Genomic DNA, 24,907 nt, shown 5'->3' with positions numbered 1-24,907 from the left:
TTTTTAGTCACAGTTATGGGTGAGCTCCATCAGTGGTGCTTAAGAAGATCAGCCCACGCATCACACTTGAGGATAATGCGAGCGCATACACTTTATCATCCACACAAATCAGTGTGGGGGCAGGAGCACACAGGCAGGAGTCAGGAGTGAAAGCAGTGGGCAGAATACTATTGATTGACTTATAAGTCTCACAAAGCTGTGAGCGTGACAAAGACGTGAGTCGCAGCAAGTTCCATCATAAACCTATAGTGTTAAAGACTCCAAGCAGGGTAGCAGCAAGGCTCGGCGACACTGACCTTTAGCCTGTAATTATATGAAGAATTAAATATCTCTATATCTTCTTCAAGGTGTGTTATGTCTTATGCACACACTTAACCAGAGCCACTGTAATCTTTTGAAGCAATGTAGTGCATTCAATGGGTCAAAATGGCACAGGGAAGACGTTACAGTCCTTTTGTATTTATATGAGTTCTGCCTAAACTATGAGGAATGCAATATAAAGGAACGATATGAGAAAATCAGTCTTGACGTGAAGTTTATTCAGGTAACTTTTCAAATACATAAAATCAATTCATTTCCAGTTACTGCTAACTACAAAACAGCTTAAACAGAGAGTTCATCTTCTCATCTTAGTATCATCTCTTTCTGTGAATCTGATAAAGCTTTTAATTTGAATTTGATAACAAAAAGCAGAAGGTCTGGCATGAATTTCTGTGTGTGTGTGTGTGTGTAATTTTTTTTTTTTTTTTTTTAAATTCACCTGCATGTAACCTTGTCTAAATACAAAAATATACATACAAATATCTTGTCAAAGTCTATCTTACTTACATTATGAAGTCAGCTGGTAATTTTAGCCACTGAAATATATTAACATCATAGCATATTACATTAGACAAAGAAGGCAAACATATAGAATGATCTTGTGATGAACTTCCAAGCAGATATAGTTTTACATACTGATTATGGAAATGCTGAAGCCTAGTTTGTCTTCTGCAAATGAGGATCATACTAAGCTAATCTGTGAGGTACAGGTGTTATGACAAGAGGGGCAACATTCATTTTGTCTGTGTTATAATGAGGGCAAAAATATGGATAAAGTTTGTCTTTAAAGCGAAAGCCACTGAAAGAGTAGATGTGTGACTTGAAATCCACATCATAGAAAGAAACCACTCCCTTATCGTAGTCCACGAAGATGCCCACTTTTTGAAGCTTTTTTAACTGTACCAATATAACAGCTGAATTTTCATATCCATAATACTTGCCCTCACTTAATCCGATGGTCCAATAACCATCTGAAACTGATAGACGTGTGTCTCCCTTTCTATCTACAGACTCTCTCACCACTCCAACAGTCCACTTACTCTTATCTTTCACCTGCACCTCAAAGTAAAACTTCCCCCCTGTGAAGCCCTCCTTTGCTAAGACTTCTGGATACATCTCAAATCTTTTTGGATTTTTTGGAAGATTCTGTTTTTCTGCAGTTCCAACTTGTTTTCGGTCTTGACTAATGGTAAGTGAGCAATGTGCTGTGTCGGGATCAATAGTCAAGTCTACTGCATGTTCTCTCATTCTTTTCATTTTGATCTCTGGAACTTTCTCCAAAATTATATCAGCTGTTTGTTTCACCTGAGCCATGGCTCTTCTCACTTCATTAAAAGACAAGTTGCTGTAAACACCAGCACTGGACCAGCCCTTACTTGAAGGAGCCCGTAAGCTTGAGAAGTTCTGGACAAGACAGTGATGGTCCTCAGATCGTGACAGCTGCTCCAGCTGGCTTATTCTGCTTTTAAGCTCAGCAACTTCCATCCTCATCTCTTTCAGAAAACCTTCAGCCTTTTGTTTCATCGCTCTGTGCCTCTCTTCAATCACCTCAACAACATCAGCTTGACTCTTCTGAATAGAGCGAATGAAGTCAGTAAACATCTGCACACTGGCTTCTTTCTCTTCATCGGCTTCTTTCTGGCTGGCATCAAGTGACTTTTCAATTGCATCTATCTTATCGCATCGTGATTGTATCATCTTGTGGATATTTGCCATTACCTCATCATTTTTTGCTAACACAGCCTCATACTCTTCCTCTAGCGAGATGACATTGTGACTCTTGTGATCGCTTTTGAAACACAACACACAAACACAGGCCTTGTCAGTCCTACAATACAGTTCTGTTATCTTGTTGTGCTTTTTGCACATCCTCTCATCAAGATTAATCACAGGATCGATTAGTTTGTGGCTCTTAAGCACTGAAACTCTCTGATGAGGCTCCAGGTGGACTACACAGAAAGAAGTAAGGCACATCAAACAAGACTTAACGGCCTTTTCTTTCATCCCGGTGCAGATATCACAAAGAACATTTGTTCCTTCTGGGAGCACTCGGTCTGAAGTTGACACTTTGACTTGGACCAGCTTTGCAAACTCAGCCGCTAACTCAGACATGGTAGTGTTGACGTTGAGTTCAGGTCTCGAAGAAAATGTCCTTTTGCAAAATGGACACTGACAAACGTCACTAGAGTCCCAATACTTGTGGATACACGGGCGGCAGAAGTTGTGTCCACACGGGGTTGACACTGGCTCGGTAAACACGTCCAAACAGATGCAGCATAAGAACCTCTCCTCTGACAACAGACTGCTGGCAGTTGCCATATCTGCACAAGAGCGAAATACAATAAATAAATGAATACTAATAACCTAAAACTAATACAATTCAACTCAGTGGACTGAACAAACTGCTCAGACTGTGTAAGAAACCCGTAAAGTAACCATACCTGCAAAGTCTCAAGTTTCTGATTAATAAAAGCTGCGAAAAATAGAAAGCAAACTTTCTCTATTTAAAAAACAGTTCTCTTTGAGGGGTTTTACTTAAGTTTCGTTTCAACACGTTGGCGTCCAGAAGCGGCCCTCCCCCAGTGGTCACTTACGATACGCCTCTTAATTTTTTTTAACCCTTTCATGACATTAAAATTGGTGTGAGCCGCATTAAAAATATATATAATTTAAAAGCGCAAAAAAAAAAAAAAAAAAAAAAAAAAAAGATAACTTAACTAAGGGGGCTCTGGGAAGCTCGTTTTGGGGTTTATGTAGGTAAATTTATTATGGATTAAAACGCCCCCCCCCCCAGAAAGTTCTAAATTATAGGCTAAAGTAAATTGGTTACGTGTTAAAACCTTATACTTATATAGGATAAAGTAAAATGTACTAAATTAAGGAATTGTATTGTTTGTAAAGGTGTTGAGACCGTTTGCTCAAACCCACAGGCGTTAGCCTCCAGAGGGTGCTAGATGGAACGTGTGCGAATCACTCAAATCATTCGGATCCGTCCTCTTGGGAAAATGCATGTATGGAGAAGTGTTCACACTGATAGCTGTGATTTTTACTTGGACCAGAATCGCAGGCCAGCTAGCTGATGGACAACTGAGATGGTTTGTAAAGCTAGAATAAGGTGTGCACACATTTTCCATGCTAGATTAAAAATCTCGAGTGCCTTCAAAAAAAACCCAAAACAAAACAAACAAAAAAAGAAAAAAAAAACCACTCTGGGATTAATTATAGTTTTTGATGGCTACTCCAACCTCCCTTGTTTCCGTTGTGAATCTGTCAGCTGATGCTACATGGTGTTGCTCTGCTTAGTATGCTCAGTTCCATCTGTTGACATTGTCCCAGAGTTCCCACACACAGATTGCTTTCACTGCTTGTGTTTCTCTACTTCTTTGTGCTTGTGTTTCTCTAGTCCTCTAGTTCTTTGTGCGTATGCTTGTGTCTTGTGAGGCAGGAAGACTTGTCCCTCAAGCTTTCACTGTAACAATTTCTTATTTTATCTACAGCAGCCGCTTAGTTCATGTCCAGGAAATCCTGTAGTTCATCCTGACCTTTCCTAATCCATCAAAGAAAAAATAGCAACGAGGTTAGCACAAGCTGATAAAACTCTGTAAGATTCTTGATGTTTCTTATCTCTTGCAATTTGGCACCTATAATCTGCCTGAATTGTACTGCAGGCACTGCAGCACGTGGCAGTCTGGGTACAAGAAGTCAGCCATAAGAAGTAGGATCTGAGTAGCTCTTTAAACAAGTATCATTTCTTGTTTTTTAAATTTCTTGTCTTCTCTTTATGACGTGAATAGAAGGCTAGATAAGCAACTGGTGCTAAGAATTGGTTAGGAAGAATGTGAAATTTAAATGAATGGATGCAATAATCACACATGCACACACCAGTGCACACAATGTTTGCTTTCCCCTTAACCTGTTTGTGATTGACATGCACACTCAGTCATGACCTACTCCTACCCCTTTGTGAGAGAAAGAATTGGAGAGCCTAGTGGGTTACAAAACCATGAAAGGTGATAAAGTAACTCCAGCAGAATGGGACTGGACACAGAGGGAATGGTCTGGCACTGAAAAGAGCTGGCTTAAGACTAAGCAGAGCAGGTCAGCCACTAATCAGAAGGTCGGTGGTTCGATCCCAGGCTGCCTCCTGGCTGCATGCCAAATATCCTTGGGCAAGATACTAACCCCATGTTTGCCTACTGGTGGTGGTCAGACGGCCCGGTGGCGCCAGTGTCCGGCAGCCTCGCCTCTGTCAGTGCGCCCCAGGGCAGCTGTGGCTACAATGTAGCTTGCCATCGCCTGTGTGTGAATGGGTGAATGACTGAATGTAGTGTGAAGCGCTTTGGGGTCCTTAGGGACTAGAAAAGCACTATACAAATGCAGACCATTTACCATTTAAGCCAGATTTCTGTTTATTCTGCCATGTCTCACCTATGAGAAAGTGGAAAACAGGCTCCAAGTTGCTAGCCATGGGACGATGATGGCCTGTTTTATCACACTCTGATTAGACAATATTTATTGGGGAAAACCTGACCTGATTCATGACATCCTCTGCTAAGTAATGCTGTTTTCTTAGACTGACTGTCGCCAGTCCAGGTGCCCACTGCCGAGGCCTGCAGCCACCATCTATTTCTAAAAGCTTGCAAGCACATTGAATTACTGAGGCGGAAATAGAGGAAACAGCCCACTGCAGAGTCTGTTTTGCTCAGAAAAGGATGCCTTGTTGTGATAAAGATTTATCATTACAATAAAAACTCATCACTGAACACACTGGTTGGACAGGGATGTAAAGCAACAGAAGTGACATAGGAGTAAGGTAGTTTTTATGTTGTTAACATTGATATAAGTGGGTACCAGAATTACCATGGTGTTTACCTTTTTTTTTTTTTACAGTTTATCTCTTTATTTTTCCCTGCTTTTTTTGTATTCTTTGGTGATTAAATTATTGCTGAATTGTAAAAAAAAAACAAAAAAACAAAAAAACGTCTAGACAATCAAATTAATGCTGATAGGCTCATTCCTGAAATACCAAATTTCCATTTTTCTCTTTGAGGTCACAGAGTTGGTCTGTTCAATAATTTCATAGTCAACTTCACATTATGAAGAGCAAATTGAAATGTGTTAAGTGGCATGACTAGAATTATTAATCAGATTTATCCAACTGTAGTAATAGAAATGAATAGAACCTGCATGCAAACAAGCCAATGTGCCAATAATCACAGTAAATTATGCTTTTTTGACTCTGTCTTTGGTTAGTCATGCACACCCTATTGGAAAATTCTTCAGAGGGGTTGTGGTTACATTGTAACCAAGGTTATGCTGTTAATGGCACTGTGGTATTCAGACTACCTAGTGGTATTGAGTCAGTTCCTTCTCTGTCACTCCCTACTATGTGACACGGTTAACTACTGCAGCCTTCCTTGACTACCCGTTGCTATGCCTATTATGCAGATTTCTGTTACTACCCAGACTGTTTAATATTTTTACACAATCATACTTTTACTCGGCAGCAATATCTGTACCAACAAAGTAAATGATGTACTTTGTTTTATTTTGCGTGTGAGTAGAGAGGTCATTGTTGGAACTCACTGTAACCTACACTGTAAGTAATAATTGTTGTATTTGAAACATGGAGGCTATTTGTATTGATTCATTTTGTAGTTTTAGTGTCTACCTGCACATATATGGAGTTCATTTTATTACAATTTGTTACAAATCAATGTAATGAATTTTCTTGAAACTCGAAAATACGAGCTGCAAGCAAAAGCACCATCCGCACAGACTGTCGGACACCCTGAAAGCAACAAGCTTGACTGGACCGGACAAAACGCCCACTGCAGTGGTGCCGTAGACTCTGAGTAGACGGAGATAAACAAGGTCCTTTTTCCAGCCTTAAACGTCGGTCTGGTGAGTATGTGGTCAGATATAAGATGAAAACGCCTGTTTGTCTGTCCAACTGTGAGATAATGTGTTTAAACTTTGTCCTGCCATCGGCAACGCAGGTGGGACATTTATTTTTTCAGGATTTTCAGGACAGCTATCTTGAAGAAGAGGGGGGGAAAGTTTGACTTACACAGAAAAGGACTTAAGTGTCTGTGTATTGATTCGTAGCTTGTGATGCTGGAGCACAACAGCGCAGGTTAAAGTCTAAAATGTCCGAGATCTGGTTTTTTTCTTTTTCTTTTTAAGGGGGACCCGTGTTCGTTTCCTCCTAATTCATCTGGACAGACTGTTAGAAGCAGGAAGGCCTTGTTAGGAAAGAGTTAACGGCCAGCTTAGACGCTCTAAAATCAGACAAATTGTTTAATTTCATTTAAATTTTATTTGTCATTTAATAGTTTGCAGTAGGCACGAACACGGAAAGGAAACTTGGCTGTATTTACAGGGGAGGTTAAAGGATATTTTGAAATTTGGGTTCATAAGGGGAACCAAGAGGATAAGGGGGGCATGGGGAATACTATGTTAAAAGTAAACCTCAGGGTGTTTTTGTTTGTTTTGTTTTTGGGTTTTTTTTTGTAGTGTTCTGTGCCCCACTACAGATTGCATTACAATGGAACTGCACAAGATTCTCTTTTCCACTAGCACCTACTTGGCTTGATTTTCCTCTGCTCTACTCTGTTCAATTTTTGTCATTTTCCATTGCAATTGGCAGGCTGAACCTAGGGCTAGTTGCAAATCTATGGCAGGGCTTACACATATAGAACATGCATGACTTTGGACTCTGGGAGGAATGCAAAGTATTGGGAGAGAATGCATAATTGCATGGGAAGAACATGTAAACATTAGACACAGTTTGGCCCCAGCCGGCCAATGGATTCAAACCCAGGACCTCCTTACTGTGAAATAAAATAGGAAATAAAATCAGTTACTCAATCAAATTAATAAGAAGCTCACTGACCACAGATACTGGTTGTGGCTGAACCACACTGGGCCGGACTGAAGAAGCTGGACTACATGGTGGTTCAAAGGCACTCATCTGTGCTGTTCCCGACCCTGTCTCCTTGTCTGCTCTTTGGGTTTTATACATCCTGCTCACTCTCTCTGCCATCTCCACATCATCTGCCTCTTACTCCTCCTCTTCTTCATCCGACTCTCCCACCACTGGTCTCTACTCCCTCACCTACAGCTCTTTGTTCTCACTTGAAGCTTTGTCTCCTGAAAAAAAGATGACAAACCTTAAGGAAAAGTTAAGGATAACCTCAATAACTTACCTCACTATCACTGTCATCAGTCAGTAGTGAGATTCCTGGACTTACAGAAAGTTTACAGCCTCCTCCAGGGTATATAAATGTGGACGCTTCGCACCCAGTAAACAGAGATCTTGCAGACTATACTTAGTACAGATGAACACCAGGGACTGGGTAAATTATCATAAAAGATTTATTTGATGGAAACCTGTTTTTTTTTTTTTTTTTTTTTTATTCCTTTTTTAAAAATTTATATTTATACAGTTTTCTCCATTGCCATTGAAAGAGTGGTTTATTTTCCACGAACCATGTCTTTATACAGCCACAGTCGCCCCCTACTGGCCGAAAAAACAATTAAATAAAAAGAAAGAATAGTAATGTTAACACTTCTGCACTGGGTTTACTTATCAGATCTGGAACCTTCTCTCACCTTCTATGGAGAGAGCAGCAGCTGCTCTACTCTGAGCCCCATCCGGGAGGGGCTCAGAGTAGAGCAGCTGCTGCTCCACATCGAAAGGAGCCAGCTGAGGTGGTTCGGGCATCTGACAAGGATGCCCCCTGGGCGCCTCCTGGGTGAGGTGTTCCAGGCATGTCCCACCGGGAGGAGGCCCCGGGGCAGACCCAGGACACGCTGGAGAGATTATATCTCTCGGCTGGCCTGGGAACGCCTTGGTATTCCCCCGGATAAGCTGAAGGAGGTGGCTGGGGAGAGGGAGGTCTGGGCCTCTTTGCTTAGGCTGCTGCCCCCGCGACCCGGCCCCGGACAGAGCGGATGAGGATGGATGGATGGATGGATGGATGGATAGTAATGTTAACACTTCTGCACTGGGTTTACTTATCAGATCTGGAACCTTCTCTCACCTTCTATACAATGGACCCATTTCAGAAGCATATACATTATGTTGATCAATAATAGTTATTGACTCAGCAACTCAGCCGTATATAATTTTCTTGTTATGCTGCTGAGAAGCAAATAGTCTATAGAATAATTTATTAATACATTTAAATGAATTATTAAAAAACAAAATCTGCAAGGTAACTGCTTATTGAAACTTCAAAATAAAACTTGATTCACTGCTATTTATAGACACACCTATGCTTTTTTTCATCAGTTTTATGTTTACTTTTTCTGTTCTTCATATATTAGTCACAAATGCTTTAGAGAGAGAGCATTGTTGGAGCATTGTTGCTCCACAACATGTCAGATAAAATCTAAAAACAAGGCAATTAAGGTAAATTATCAAAAGATAACTGAAGTATTGTAGAAAATGCTGTAGATATTTCAGATGAAACCCCATTCCCATTTATTGTTTATGAGTAAAGGTAGATGGAATATCTCAAAGCCTGAATGAAGTGGAAAATCTCATGCATGGAGAGACAATTTTTCCTTTCGTTTTCCTTCTTCCTTTGTAGACAAGCTGACCCTTTAGCAAGCTTACTAGCTTGCGTGTTTACCTTATTCATTTTCATCCCCAACAAATGATTTATTCATCACTTTTCCTCTCAGATCTACACCTACAGTATTATGTGTATTATTCCTGAGCCGGCAGACAGAAAAGCTGCAACATTTTCTTTTATGCTCTGTCCGCTGAAGGATGCTATTTAGATCAGTTGTATAGGTCTAAGTGCTTTCCACACCCACGGCCTTTTATTTACAGGGCCAAGACTAGAAGCTCAATTAATGATTCATAGGGACATGTCCTAGTGATAATTCAAAGATGTGGTTTGTGATATAACAAAAGCATGTCATATTGGGGCCTTGGATGCTGCATCACTAAACAACTAGTAATATGTCGTGCAGTGAGAAGTCTGGGACATGGGAGTTATGTGCAGCTGGATAAGTGTAAATGTGTGAACAATACTTGTTTAGCTATTTTTGGGTAAAGGAAGGAATGTAAATGCTAAAAACACATCTAAAGAAAACTATAGTAAGATTTTTTTTTTTTTATTGTGATACATTTTTTAGCAGTACTTTGCAGGAAAATGTAATGTTTCCAACAAACAAATCTGCACTTATAGAATTCAACTGAAGACAAAAAGATGTCGGTGGGTTATAAAGATGACCAGAACGACTGGGTGACCGTGTGCCTCAAGTACCTGCTCTTTGTTTTCAACTTTCTCTTCTGGGTAAGTGGCTAGTAATCCTCATTTCAAGTAATGTGTACTCACAGAGACCTCACCACAATAACTGAGCTTTACATTTAACCTCCTGGTGAATTGGATCGTCATTGACAACATCAGTAGCAACTCTGTAAAACTGTCTGTGTTCCTTTAAAACTGCTTTTTTTTAGAGACATTGCTCATACAGAGCCACATAGAAATAGGAAGAGGATTAAGGAAAGTTTTCAGTCTTCCTAGGCTAAGCTATGGACTGAGTTCAAAGTGAGTCATAGATTATTTAGGGCTTGTCAGTGTATTCTGGCCACACAGTGTATTAAACCTGCTCTCTGGCACCACACTTTATGCTGCTAAAGCTCCGCTCTCTTACAGCATCAGTGCAGAGTCTCCGGGCTTACAGAGTCAAAAAAGAAGATTTTGAGGAGCGAGAGATAGATCTGCAAGTGGGAGAGGTTAGAAAGAGAAAAGGGATCAAGCTTTAGCTTTAGGCCTCTATTAAATTCCCTGTCGCCACCTAACAACCAGTCTCTTGAGGAAAAATAGTATCATTTTCCTCTGAAGGCTGTCCTCCATCTCGCAACACTTTTTTCTAAGAGGGCATTTTTGTCCACCCCCTACACAAATTAATCATAGGCGGGGGAGCAGTGCATACTCTGTGAGGATGAACTGGCATTGGCCATTTCTGTTTTTCACTTTCTTAGCACATTACTTTTAAAAGAGAGTGCATCATCTAGGGATTTCTCATTTGTCCCTGTTTTTCACGGCGCTGTTATTGGCAGTCATCAAAAACACAGATATCATTAGTTAAAGCAAAATTGAATAAAGTAATGTTTGACATGTGCTCAGAAAATAATCCAGCTGATGTGATTAATGGCCGGTTAAAGCATGATTGTTTGGTTAATTGAGGGTAGAATGAAATATAGATTTGGCAGTATATCGTAGTGTTTCCCCTTCCCCTCCAAATTTGACTTGCCAGAGACTTTTTCAATTGATTTTTTTATATGTTATTTATTATATATGAATATATTACTAATGCAGTGTGTCAAGCCTTTCTGATGTAGGATATTTAGGACCGATAACGATATTTGGAGATTTTTAAATCTTTTATATATCAGCCGATATTTTTTTTTCTTTCAAAAATGGTAAACATGAACTGGTTTCCCTCACACATGTTAGGTACAGTTATTTATGAGTCCTTACTAAGGTAATATACCAATGCAGTTTAAAAATAATCTTGATTTATTGACATAATCTTAGATTATTAATTTACGCTGTCTGGTGGACAAGTACACTCTGATGGTGAAACTATGTAGCATCCATACTCAACATGGGTGAAGGTTGTTCCTCCTGTCTCTGCTTTTCTTGTTTAATTATCATCTATTGACGGCTACAAACGTCGGTACTGATATATCGGCAAATAGCTACTCTGTGATCCCCTCACACGATCGCGTGAACCACACCCTGATGCCATTTTACTCTGCCTCCTCCTTGTCAGTTACAGCTGAGGATGGTGTGATTGTGTTTTCAGCTTTCTGCTTTCTTCAAACCTTGCACAGATTTCCACTTGGACTCAAGAATGAACTGATTAGATTTTTGTGGTAAAACATTTCTGGCAACATTTCAAGTTACGTAAGATGTTTAAGGTTAAGTCTGGATAGACATGGATGTAAAGTGCAGCTTCACTACTTGGCAGATACTAAGGCGGTAATTTTATTTTGAGCAGTGATAGTACAGAGATATGAGAACAGTATTGGGAACTACTTTCAGAAAAAGTGATAGCCAACTTAAAAAAATGTAATTCAGTGAAACTTAGTTGTTAGAAGAAATGTCTTTACAGTGTTAGAGAAGGGTGATTTCCCACTGGTTGGTCCTCGGTTGGATATGTGGTGTTGTGAGTAAGAGGTCCTTCCTTCTAAAGGAAAGGGATGGGAGGATGAAGAAAGACTCTCTCAGGCATTTCCTATTTGCCCTCCTTTGAAACTTGCAAGATGAGAAAAAGAGATCAGGAAGCCACCCTGGATCAGTTACTCTGTATTGTTTCTAAGTAAGTGGTCATTATGCCCTGGCTTGATTGCAGACGTCTCACCACTCCTGTTAGTTGTTACGCATGGTCACTTTTCTCTGTTTCTCATTCTGTTTCCTCTTTTTTTTCTTGCCTCCTTTATGCCCTCTTCCTCTGTTCCATTTCCTTTTCTTTTTCTAAGTGACTCATCTAAAAGCTTTGAGTTCACTTTAAATTGATCACTTCCTGCCCTGAAAAATGTTTCGCTTGAATGTTACAGTACTTGTGTTTTGCTATTCTTTAATAATAAACTGACATGGTACACTTAGTTAAATTCAGTTACATTTCATATCTCGTGCGTTTTTTGTCTCTGTAGTATGACACTTCGTGCTGCACTAAACATTTTTATTTATGTTTTTATTCAGATGTCTTTTTAATCCTGTTACTTTTTCTCTGCTTCTCTTAATTCTTCTCCAGATGGGAGGAGCTGCTGTTCTGGGTGTGGGCGTCTGGACACTGGTGGCAAAGAGCGACTACTTGAGCCTACTGGCCTCCAGCACTTTTGCTGTGTCAGCATACACCCTCATCTTAGCTGGCAGCCTGGTGGTAGTTACAGGCTTTTTGGGCTGTTGTGCAGTCATCCGGGAGCAGAGAAGCTGTCTGTCCACGGTGAGAGACGAGAGAGTGATGGATGGGGGTTTCCGCTTAGGTCCAGGCATTTGTTTGTAGCTGTAAAGGTGTGGGTTAGGCTTACACTTAGGATTCAATGTAGAGTCTGTGTTTAAAATTAACCCGCACGTAGATCATAACTCAGAACTTACAAAAAATATATTTTGATGGCAAACACTCATGCTTTTGGAACAGTTACCAGTTTGTCATTTAAAGGTTTAGAGGAGTGTAGTTTTTTTTTTTTTTTAGAATGAGCATGAGAGAGTTAATCATATTTTTTTTTTTCTTTTTTTTTTTCCCAAGGGTATTTTTGCTGTAATATAGGAGGTCAAAGTGCAGATGGTCAATGCAGGGCGTGAAAGTGTACATGGACAGTAATTTTGCTGTGATTTTACCAAAGAACATTGCATCTGGAAAACCTAAAAAATCTGTTTAATAATACTTATTAATGTAGAGTTTGAGCATTTTTGTCTTAATTTGCCATCCATCCAAGACGGCGAGTCGATATTTGCTAGTGGAGAATCCACTTTTTTATGTTGAAAGGTCACTTCCACTTAGCCAGCTAGCCCTTGCATTTCCCATCACGTTTTCCTTTCTTGTAGGCAGTTTGGGCCATTTTTTTTTTGGCATCCCTGGTCATTATTCAGAAGCTTAACAGTCTCTTGTGTTGTGGCTTTATATGTCATTACGCCAAGGTTGCAGAGATGGAAAACACTCTTACAGTCCAAGACGACTGATTCGGACTCTGTCTGGTGAACGAGAATAGAATAATTCACTTAAGAAAGCATGGGTGTGCTTGCCTCCTCGTTGAGCACAGCAGTCCCACGCTGGCATAAATAGAATGTAACTGAATGGGGAAACACTGCAGAAGATAAATAATAAGTTATGTAATAACAGCCCTGATAGTCTACTGGTCCGTGGTTCTAGATTGTCCACTGTGAGAAGCTAGATGCTCGCCCACATGTACACAAATGTGGCAACATGCGATGGCGCTCATCCATGCTAAGCCTGGTCTAAGGTCTATCGCTAGATGTTGACGAATGACTCTGACGGGGCCCTCGCTGTCCTCATTATTTTACAGAGACAGGACCCAGTGGGAGAGAAGGAGGCGGGAGGTGAACGTTCTCTGCCGCAGGGCTATTTATAGGTTTGTCTATCTACTGGTGATGGATGGAGAGAGAAAGGGCCTTGCAGGAGTGAAGAGGTAGATGCGCGGAGGAAACGGAATCTGCGGTGCAGTTTGGTTCAACTGGTTTTTTTTTTGTGCTATTTATAGATTTGTTTGGGAAGAATAATGAGTGATGCTAGCATGTACAGTAAGTGTTGTGTGCATAGAGAAGTGTGAAGTTGGCATTTTGTGTGGGTAGCAGGCACACAGAGACTGAAGTGCTTTTTTCGCAATCTTGTAACCAAGAGAGACGCAGAGCAGGCTGGGTTTCTGCTCAGCACCATTACTGCGATAGCTGCAAAACAAAAAAGAACATCTGTTTGTGCGTGTGTTAAATATTTCTTCCTTACAGCTGTTTGTTACCAATAGTTTTCAATCACTTTGTTTGGTGCATCTAGCAGGTTGTGCAATAGCATCTGTGTCTCCATAATGGTTCTGAGTTACGCTGTTGTTTTCCCCGCTCTGTGACAGCTGGTCCCTGTTAGGTGCGTGTTTATGTGTCTGTTTGTATATGGACTTGAATTATGTGGAATGAGCCATGTTTTGATGGGTGTACAAACCATCTGATGAACAATAAAAAAGTTGGGTTATTTAAGTGTGGGAAAGCTGGAGTTTTGATCTGCTCATTTTGCAGCAGTCTATCAAAGTACTCTCTGTGTGGGCAATCAGTTCGTCACACTGTTTGCATAACAGTACATACAACAGTGCTTGCCATTAAGAATGACGCTTACAGCTTACAGCCTCTGTTATTCTCATTTTAATTTTTTGCCTCAGCACCCATCTCATGTCTGATTCTTTTTCATTCTTGCAGAGGAAAACTAAACACAGTATTTGAGAGTAGCGCTCAAATACTAAGCAAACGCTAACATCAAATAATAATATTTGAGGATGACGCTCGAATACTGTGCTAATACTGTTTTGTTTTTTCTAAGATAATTTCAGACATCAGTTATGATAAATAGTGAAACTTTATTCTAGTAATGTGGGGAGCTCTGTACAGATGCCCAGGAGAAATGGGTTTCTGCAGCCTGTCAAATTGCTTTCTGGTTGTCTCATTTCATGCAGGACTGCCATCTGCGTTTGAAGTGACAGATGCAGTGCGGTGACAGTTGATGAAAGTTTATATTGAGCCATCACAAGCGTGAGCAACTTGAGTTAGCAACCAGATACTTCAGGCGACTACTGAGCTAATGAGTGTTCAGTCAAATTTACTGAAATTCTTTTTTGCTCTCTCTTTCTGTCCTGTCTCTCATCCACAGTATTTCATCTGCCTCCTGTTTATCTTCTTGATCGAACTTGTGGCCGGAGTACTAGCTTATGTATACTACCAGAGGGTAAGTGGTCACTTTTTACTGGTTTAGCTGAGTGACGTTGTGCAGTGATGACCCAAGCTGCAGTTTATCCTTGTTGAAATAACTGCAGCAGCTAATCTATGCCTGCAGGCACGTGGGAAAATGAGGTTAAAAAAAACTTCTATCCAGATGATCATCATCAAACTAGTGTGCTGGGGCGTTTCTCATATTAATACACTACAGATGGGATAGCAGAGAGACTACTGGATATAGGAATCGTTTGTGATTTACTGGATGTTAATCATAATCATGTTTTGGGTTTGAGTTATACATATTATGATTTTTTTTTTCCCCTTCTTGGTATATATCAAAGAGCAGGCGTTTTGCAAAGCAGATAAAGTTCTGCAAGAAAAGTTTGAACATTCAGATGTCAAGATGTCAGTGAGGAAACGGGGCAGAGGCTAAAAATAAACAGAACATATCTTTCTTTTTTCTTTTTTGAGCACTTGCTTGGCATTTGAAACATCTTTCAGGCTCACCTTTGACTAAGCTGCATTTTGTTAGTGTGCAGTTATGCTGCTGCTAGTATTAGATTGACCTGCGCTGAAGCAAAAATTACAGATTAGAAGTCAGGCTGTTGTGACAACTTGTGACTGGGAAAGGTAACATAGGGGAAAAATTAGTAGTAAAAGCCAAAAAACAAAGGCTCATAGGCAAGAGATCATGGTGAATTAAACTGTAATTCACAAAATCTGTTTATTTGCTGACTCTTCCTACACCTACATGGAGTTAAACGGCCAGAATTTGCACATGGGTGCATCTCATCTGCATTGGATATTATTATGTAGTCATTATTATTTGATGATTTGTTATCATTATTTCATTTATATTCACAAAATCTTTCATGATGATTACATCCACAAAACTGTAATAATGCATTATACATTATAAAGTCATTATATTGCTTGATGGCAACCTACTAGCGGTCTAAAATGACCCTTTGCAGCATTTAATAAAACTAAAGCATGGAAATGTAGCAGAGTGTCAAAGAAGACTTAAAAAAACAAGCAAAGAAAGAAGTAAGAAGTAATTTTCAGTCTTTAGGCAACAAAACCTGGTTAAGTTGGTTAAACTGCTTGGGTAAATTTTGTGAAAGAGGGTCAAAATGGTTTGTTTAGGTCTTTTCACTTATATCAGCTCAGACGTCAGCTGCAGTGATGATCCTTTAATTCATTTATATATTGCAGTTACAGGATCAACAGGGTGATGTTAGATTACTGTAGATGACGGCTACCTATTATTTAAGAATGAATTCAGCTGTGCTTTTTGTGAATCAAGAGACTAATAATCTAATAAGTTATAAATAATTGATAAATTATTCATTAAAAACAATTATCATAAAAGAAAATACAGTGACATCAGTATTGTAAAAATCAGAAGGGAACATTCGAGTAAGAGCGTGGAACCAAGCAGGAATAAAGGCTTTCTAAAGCAGCATCCTCAGTGATCCTCCTCTGATGACATGACTCTCTGAAGTGTATCTAACACATTAGATATTCTTGGCATTTAGTTATCGCCCAAACATCTGGCTGTCAGTCAGCTTCAGTCAGTGAGGGCTGCATAGGGCATCTTGTAATCTTTGGGCAGATTTATTGTGATGGAAGAGGGTTCAGTACGGGATAGAATCACTTTAAAGATAAAGATTTGCATTGTTTCCTGCACCCTGTGTGAGTGTGAGAAAATATATCCAGACATCAAAGGTTGTATTCCTAGTCAATTTTTTTAGTGTCTTGTTTATCTGTATTCTGCATCACAGCACTCCCCAATGCTACCAATCTATCATCCCCTTATCCTCTCCCTCACCTCCACACTATTTGCACCTACGTATCACTTTTTTCAATGCCCTTCTTTGTAGACATCGCACGCGCAATCGTAAATTAAGCAGCCCGTGGGGGGGGTTACCACAAAAACATTTGTTTTTACCCCAAAATGATCCCCTCCAACCCACCCCTCCAGCCTTCCCACCTTCTCTGTTTCAAACACACTGTTTCTCACTGTGTATGCCTGCTGTCTCTCTCTTTGTTCCTCATTTCCAGCTGAGTGAGGAGCTGAAGCAGCATCTCAACCACACTATGACAGAGAACTACGCTCAGCCAGGAAAGGAGGCAGTCACATTTGCGGTTGACAATCTACAACAGGATGTATGAAATATATTTACAAACTCCTCTGGTGTCAAGTTTCTGTAAGATTGTATTTCACCCTCTTCAGCATGCGCGGTTAAGTATACTTGTTATAAATTAATTTGATATATGAAGCTGAAAATTATGCTGACGTGGAGTAGAAGAAGAAATGGCTCATCACTCTGTGTATTCTATCTGGGTTTAGACAGAGCATTGTTCCAAAGATGACAAGTGGAACAGCCGGAGCGAAAGTAGTCCCTGAGAGGAAAATTACTGCTGTGAAAATATATTTATATAGTGGCTTGATGTTAGGAATTTGTTTACACTAGATGATACATGAAACCATATTTTAATCAGAATGAGGGATATGGCCTCACACTGTGGAACTAAAGTCTGGGCTTTCCTTTTTCTGCCTCTCCAGTTCAAATGCTGTGGCAGCAACAATTCTCATGATTGGACTGTGAGCAAGTACCTTGTGTCAGGGCAAGCAGAAGGCAGGGCGGTACCTGACAGCTGCTGTAAGACCATCACACCTCACTGTGGAAAGAGGGACCACCCCTCCAACATCTACAAAGTGGAGGTCAGTGCAATAAATGCTTCTGGCAAAATAACAGCAGGCTTATTCAGCCTGCCTGTTGCGCAGCTACAACACAGAATGTGTTGTAGTTCTTCCTGTAGGTTCTATATCTTACAATAATCTTTTGTACAGTTTTGTGAAATGTGTTGCAACCTGGCTATATCCCTGATTTGAGTTATAAATATCAACTGAGTGCTTTTGCAATCAAAGATGAGTGATGATAGCCTAAAGACAGAAAAAAGAGATGGAAGCACTGAGTATACTAATAACTATGTGTAGGCAGTAATCAAAGGAAATCGGTGCTATCGAGTTGTTCAGGGTGATTGCTCATCTTCACAGTCCATTGTTTTTGTTTTTTGTTTTTTTTTCTGGTTCATGCCATATTTGAAGAAATTAAACTGGTATTTTATTCACTTCTGGTCTGTTGTAGCCAAACCATTTTCAAATATCTGAGGCTGATATTTCATTTCCTGAAATGAAAAGCATCCATCTACTTTCCTAACTGCTGCTGGGTTGCAAGGTCGACATAGGGGCAAAAGGCAGAGATAAACCTCAGTTCATGCCGTCAGATCTGTGGGCATTATTTTTGCTAACCTCCCAATTGTTTTTGGGAGGAAGCTGTGGCACCCAGAGGAAAGTCACAGGCTAAACATGCACAGAAATGCCCGAGCTGAGTAAGAGATTTGAACCAGGAACCTTCTTGCGTTGAGGCAACAGTGCCAGGCAGTGCAGCTCTGTGCAGCCCTGAGTGACTCACAAAACATGCCAGCAAACTTTCTTCTGATAGAATGAGCTCTAAGAAAAATGAATAAAAGATGAGGTTTTGAATGCTTATCCACGCTGCACAGGAGAGGCTCTTCTGCCTTCTCGTGTCAAATCACTCAGTTTCTTCTTATCCTTCACAATGTGCTACCTGCATCATGTGCAAAGACATAAGCATGAAGACATATCCTGAGAATTTAAATAAAATGGTTTGTGGATGATGACTGTATCTATGTTCACTTGTAGGTTTGGGATGATTTATTTATTCATTTTTACCGTGAGTGTTTTGAGCCCTGTAAATACACCTGAGGGAGTAAAGAGGGACTGAAAATGTACTTAAATAATCAAGAACATCCCAGATTCAGTAAAAATACACAACTTCTGAAGGATGTCTTGTTGCTTGCTGAAGCAGTTTAAACTATAGCTATGCAGAAATGCAGACAAAGCTTTCTTGTCTAACTAATAATCTAGTGTAAACTTTAACTCTGTAGGGTGGCTGCATCACTAAGCTGGAAAAGTTCCTTGCAGATCACCTGTTGGTTATCGGTGCAGTGGGGATAGGAGTGGCCTGTCTGCAGGTAAGTAATATATACACCCAGTTCAGATGGTTGGTGAAGAAGCAGGATGCATTTCTACTGCCTTCTCCCTGAGCATACAGTGCTTTATACAAGCCCAGTTGTTATCAGAAATGAGAAACTGCTTTTAGCTTTTGTGAGTGGAATGCTGCCCTTTGTTGAATTAAAAGAAAAAAAACTCCTATTACTGAATGTACCCTGGCAGGTCAGGATCCTCTAAATGGACACGTCTTTTCATCTCATCCGATTCTTTCTGTCATCATTATATGAGTTTGGTCCTTCTGCCTATTCAATGTAGTCTAAGATGGGCTTTTTAGTATTGCAGAGCCCGAGGATATTTTTTTTTCCTCTTTTTATTGTTTTGCACTTTTCTACCAGCTAACCAAACTGTCTTACTGTAGCTGCAAACCACGTTTAAATTAACTTGTCAACCTAGAAGTAAACAAATTTCCACTTATTGTTTCCAGTGGTGTTTGTAAGACTGACAAGTCCACCACTTTACATACAGCTTAGTTTTAATTGGGCACCAGGGGACTGAGAATAAAGACATGAAGCCAGGATTTCACTGCCATAATTATAAAGACTGCAAAAAGCAAAAGATGAGATGACCAACCGTGCAGTCTCTGTGATGCTCACCGCTGTTGGTAAAAGGAATTTAAGCAGAGTCTCCATTAGCAGTGGCTATAACATAAAGACTTTCTCACAAGAACCAAATGATCTGAAGGGACTTTGTCGAGCATTTAAATGAGGTGCTGAAAATATTGTGAATATATTGAATACATGACGTACACGGTGTAATTTTGTCACTTCTCACTCACATATTAGCATTTTTTCGTAATGTAGGCCAACTTTATGTCTCCTCTTTGTTAAATGTTCAGTCTGTCTTAATGTCGGTGTGCACTAATCTGTCTTTGGTGTGTTGTACTCTGTGTGTGTTTGTTATCACTATAGTTGGTCGGGGCACTCTTGACAGCCTGCTTTATCTATCTGCTCTATAAAGAAGAGGAAGAGGACTTTGGTGCATTGTAATTTGGCTCTAGAGCGCTGCTGGTTTAATCTAATCGAGAGGCAAGGTTGGAGGGCACTGTAGATATTTCATATTTGACTGCCTATTTGTCCTTGCGTGGCTTCCTGTTTTGTGTTAAATGCGAGACCTGCTGTCTGCATGTTTACTGGATTAACATGTTTAATTCGTCGTGAAGCATGCAGCGACTTTGCATTTGGCTGCGTTTTCCAGTTTGTTGCTATGCATTTTGTGATGATGTGTTGCTGTGGGTGATGAGGATGTGACAGCTTATTCAAATGCATCCTGAGGATAGCACGACTCACTTGCTTTTTCACTGTGCTTTGGTTCATAGTGTCATGATCTATAATTCGTGCAGCAACGCTTCCATCAATGTAGCACCTGCGCTGACAAGAAGTGGGGAAAACACCATAGGGACAGGTGTATTTACAGCATGTAGCAGTGCTTTGCTGTATATCCCTTGAATCCAAACATTAATGAGGCTTCACTATGGGTGTCGGGGAGTATATGGTATACAACAATACAAACTTAATCAAATATTTACAACAGTTAAACGCAGAAATTATTAACACGCTTACTTTTAATAGACTCTTTTTTTAAAAATTACAAAAATTTACAGAGTAGCTGCTGCACTTATTACACCTATTTATTTAATATGCTGACACCTTCAATTACATTACCACTCAGAAAAAAAAGCATTAGTGTTGTTGCTATAGTTACTTGCAATCTAAAATAGACTGGGCTTTCATGAACATCATTGAATTGGGACTCGGAGTTGTTTGGGGGTGCCCAGATATCTGTTTTTGCCATCCCACGAGATGGCATGTTTCTGTCTCTAATGAGTTTACTTTTTAACACTGTTACATCATTGTTTTTTAGCGTCTTCTGAAATTAGGCCTCAAGAAAACTAAAAAAACAGTGTGACTTTTTTCCTTTTTTTTCTTCTCACCTTATGTTCCCTCAGCCAAAATGACTGCATCTTCTATCCTTGTGCATAACTGTCACTGATGGTTGAGACGAGAGAGGAAAACAAAACCTTGCTCGAGGAGAAATTATGAGTCAATATTAAATTCTGACTTCCTTGATCAGGCTTCCTCTGGAAGCTTTTAGAGGCACAGAAATGGAATCTGGACACTTGCCTATTTGGCCATCAAGCTTGTAGACCCAGCGGCTTTGGTCAGCTCCTGCTTCCCTTATTCTGCTTTGTTTTTAGACTTTTTGCTCGGTGCTGTGTAGTAGTAATTTTAGACATGCTCATTCCGTATTAGGAATTTGCTGCTGGTGAAATTCTATGCTGAGAAGGATGTTTATAACAGTTCAGCTGATAAAAGATGCAGATATGCTTCATTATGCCATGTTTGAATATTTAAGATGTAATGCACATAATCGATATAATGTCTAGTTTGCTGATAGGCCAGTAGCAGTCACCAGTGACAATGTCTGTGCATCTCTTTTCTTCATACAGCTCTGTGTTTACACTGATGTCAGATATGACAGCAAATTTCTAAATGTAAAAAGCTTCATTTAAAATACTAGCACAATTGTTGTGGTCTGTTTTCCCTTATTATAGTGATATTTTTGGAAGCCTTTTATTTATTATTATTATTTAAATTTATTTTGGGACTAATATTACTGGTCGGTATAGACATTTATTGGTTTCGACATTTATATTAGCCGATAAATGAAAGTTTAAAATCTTAAGAAGATACGAGAGAAACACCCTTCAACCATGTTATGACTGATATTGCATAGTTTCTCCAGCACGGGGCAGTCTACAAATTCCCTGTTGACAACACATTAGTTTGTAACTCAATAAAAACACAACCAGCTGAATCAAGCAGAGACAGGGAGACGATAAATTAGTAAATAAATAAGTACACAAAACAATTTTGGGGGTAATCTGTTTGTTTTGTGTGTCTGAGTAAAATAAAAAGGTCCCCAGAGCTTTTGCAAAGAGGAAAAACAGTATATTGAGATGTAAGAGCATTAATCTGCTTTTTCACTTCACCCAGCTTTATATAGTTTGTTTATGGAAGCCTGTGCGCACACGTTTTGGTGAAATATTGGCTGCTTGACTCCTGACACTCCCTAGTAACCAGCTTCATACTTTCCAGCAGTCTCTAACTCCTTCACCTTTAAACCTTCTCTGCCCCACAGTCGGTAGCATTCAAGCTTCCTGCAGTTTTCCATGGCGACTAAACTGCAGTCTGTGACCTAACACTTCCTGTTTTCAGATATGTGGAATGGTGTTCACCTGCTGCTTGTACAGAAGGATCAAGATGGACCCTTACTGAGCACAACGTGACCCCTGCACACCACCTTCAACAGATGGAGCATGACCTGCTGACACCTAACCAAACTTTAAATCCCTGCATTGTGATCTGATGATCTAAGCGTTGGACACACACGATAGAAACTCAGGCTCATGAGTTTCTGTTACCTGGTCTAGGCTGGATGTTTTTGCATGCTTTAATTTGAACATGACTAAAAAAGGGAAAGACTTAAGTTGTGTGGTATTCTATGCAACTCATGAGGGTGCGAATTTAATTGTTTTTAATTAGGAGATTTATATAGGAGTGTTTCGATAATTCCAAGTCGAATCGGCTGAGTAAGAGCACAGAGTACAAAGAAAGAAAGTTATGTGTGTGTTTGTGTTTACAAAAGACAGAAATGTGCCTCTTACATAATTCTACTGGTAAATAATTATGTATAAATTCAGTGCCTGAAGTCTTGAAAGTGAGCTGTCAATACACTGTGATAAACCGCAGCAAATGAACGGAGTCATGTTTATATTTGTAGCTTTGTCTTTAATTCTAACACGTTGGCTGAGTGATGGTAATCAAAATAAACTTTGCAGTATCAATAATGCTCATATGTATGGCTACAAAGAAGAAAAAACTATTTTATTCCATTTAAGAAAGTGATAATTTTCTGTAAACGCTGCTAAATCTCTGAATTTAGAGCTCCATCTAGTGGTCAGCATAGGTAACTTGATTTGAGGATGGTAAATGTAACTGTTCATCTTTTGTGAACTTTAAGCCTTTAATACTGCTGATATTAATAGTATAATATTAATTAATATTTCTGATTGTTTTTGGTTTTTATATGCCGTTCCTCACTTCAGACGCCAATCCCCCCCCAGTGGCTTTACAGTGATGAATATGAGTGATCTGTGAATCAAAGAATATGGTTCCTTCTGTTTTTGCTGCCTATTATATGCCTTGCTACCCTATTTTTTTTTTTCCTTGTCTTTGTTATATAGCCACCATAATATAGGTGTTTTAGTTGCTAAACAGTGGAAAATGGCTGTCTCTCTTTCAGGCTATTTAAATCTTCTACCAAAATATGACGCCATTCTCAGCACTCCACCTTCTGTAAAGGGACCTTGCAGGATTTGAGAAACCCTTTTGGAATTGCTAGACTTTCACAATTAATATTCTTAAACTGGTTTCAGCTATTCCAGTCATAGCTATAGGCCAAGACAATTTGACAAGACTAATAATGGACAAACAGTTATGTAAAACTAGTCCCAGCTTTTCATGCATTCTCTGTATGAACAACGGCTCGAGGACAGACGGAACTTTTTATTCACGCTGTGTGGACCTTTTACTGAGTGCTTGCAGGTGTTTGCCTGAACTCAACTTCATTACAATAACACACAAATCTCATTGTCTTCTGAACCTCCGTCCTCTGTGATTGCTCACACCACGCACACTGGATCAGCATGAGAAGGGGAGCAGTAATTGCTCTCTAAACGACTCTGCCACATATTTCTCTTCAGGTATATAGAATATTAAACCTATTGACTAACCGTTCACCAGAAAATATATTTTGTAATATAATATTATACAGCTCCGGCACATGTTTTATTCATGTTCATGACAATTTGAACAACGGTGAAATTTAATCTTGGGCCATCGTTGGTACTTCTGGAACAGCTTGACTTAACAGCTGTCTTCAGGTCATGAGACAGCATGTCAATTAGATGAAGGCCATAAATCTGACCTCACCATCCCATAACCTGAATTTCATTCATTTTTTTGAGATTTTTTTGGGTGATTTAGTTATGCGCTTTTGGTATTACCCAACTTTTCCTATGCTCAGGTTTTGGGCTGCTGCCTCCATTATGATGCATAACAGCTGGAAATAAGTTCTGGTGTTGTTGTGCGGCTTTTTTCTCTTTGTCGTGCCGGCTCTCCCAAAAAATTCAACTATCATTTCATCTGTCTGTTGTGGATTATCCAGCTGGTGTTCAGAAATTCTTTTATAGGCTCTTTCTGCTGTATGAATCATAATGTCTTTTTTCTACCCTCCAAGGTTTGTTGAAAGTTGTCAAAAATTAAAGGAATGGCGTGTCTGGAACTAACACTTCTTTTCTCATGTCCTTAACTAAAACACCTGACTCCAAGTAACTTTTGGACAAGTCAGGAGAGAGGTATTTACTGTAGCACTTTAAGTAAATTCGATTATCCTTGTCTAAAAGTGAAGATGAGAAATTAAAGGACAAATCCTGAAGATTTCAGTAGTTCATAAATTAAAATTTTGGATGCTTATATATGTAACTGGTTGTTGATGATATGACACTGGCACGTGCTTCAACTACTGACTGTTTTCTTTGAAATGTGGCTCTAGAACTCAAAAATAAATGTTTAAATGTTGCATTTAAACAACTGTGTTGTATTCATGAAAGGGTAATATTAACTCTGTTTGGACAGATGCCTATGATGCTGTGATTCCAGCTTTGTGTTAGTTGATGTGATTAATTAGTAATTTGTTATTTATCTAGACCAGAATCATACGTTTATCCCAGAGAAATCTATCATTTTTGCAGCATATGTTTGAATTACACCATATGCATATATCCAAGAAAAACGTAAGCTTAGGTAAAAGTAAAAGAAAATCCACTAGAGGGAGACAAAGATTTATCATTTGAAGAGATGCAAACTTGCACAACTTAGTGTTGACCTGACTGAACCCTTTCGGTTTTGCCATATGTTCAGAGTGGCTTTCTCACACATCAGTAGATACTCCTACC

At 39.5% G+C, this 24,907-nt stretch overlaps 2 protein-coding genes across 3 annotated transcripts; one reads left to right on the top strand and one right to left on the bottom strand.

The window, feature by feature from the left end:
* Positions 1 to 522: 522 nt before the first annotated feature.
* On the bottom strand, positions 523 to 2,917 carry LOC146555662 (E3 ubiquitin-protein ligase TRIM39-like). The gene is made up of 2 exons (XM_085251738.1): positions 2,763 to 2,917; positions 523 to 2,642 (listed from the first exon to the last, which is right to left on the bottom strand). Exon 2 carries the CDS (start codon positions 2,638 to 2,640, stop codon positions 1,009 to 1,011), a length of 1,632 nt encoding a protein of 543 aa, XP_085107864.1. The 5' UTR covers positions 2,641 to 2,642; positions 2,763 to 2,917; the 3' UTR covers positions 523 to 1,008.
* Positions 2,918 to 6,086: 3,169 nt separating this feature from the next.
* On the top strand, positions 6,087 to 22,508 carry tspan11 (tetraspanin 11). 2 transcript variants are annotated; one of them, XM_085252311.1, is made up of 9 exons: positions 6,087 to 6,225; positions 9,525 to 9,632; positions 12,103 to 12,294; positions 14,722 to 14,796; positions 16,851 to 16,955; positions 17,356 to 17,514; positions 18,765 to 18,851; positions 19,800 to 19,921; positions 22,107 to 22,508. In XM_085252311.1, the coding sequence occupies exons 2-8, from the start codon at positions 9,546 to 9,548 to the stop codon at positions 19,875 to 19,877; spliced, it is 783 nt and encodes a 260-aa protein (XP_085108437.1). In that variant the 5' UTR covers positions 6,087 to 6,225; positions 9,525 to 9,545; the 3' UTR covers positions 19,878 to 19,921; positions 22,107 to 22,508. The 2 variants fall into 2 exon arrangements, with proteins under 2 accessions (XP_085108437.1, XP_085108438.1); XM_085252312.1 differs by lacking the exon at positions 19,800 to 19,921.
* The last annotated feature ends 2,399 nt before the right edge of the window (positions 22,509 to 24,907 follow it).

This window comes from Mchenga conophoros, linkage group LG17 (genome assembly GCF_057382185.1).
Source record: "Mchenga conophoros isolate Kocher_MC1m ecotype Shallow Benthic linkage group LG17, M_conophoros_male_GT1.1, whole genome shotgun sequence".
Classification (NCBI taxonomy): Eukaryota; Metazoa; Chordata; class Actinopteri; order Cichliformes; family Cichlidae; genus Mchenga; species Mchenga conophoros.
This window is presented reverse-complemented; position numbering and strand designations above follow the sequence as displayed.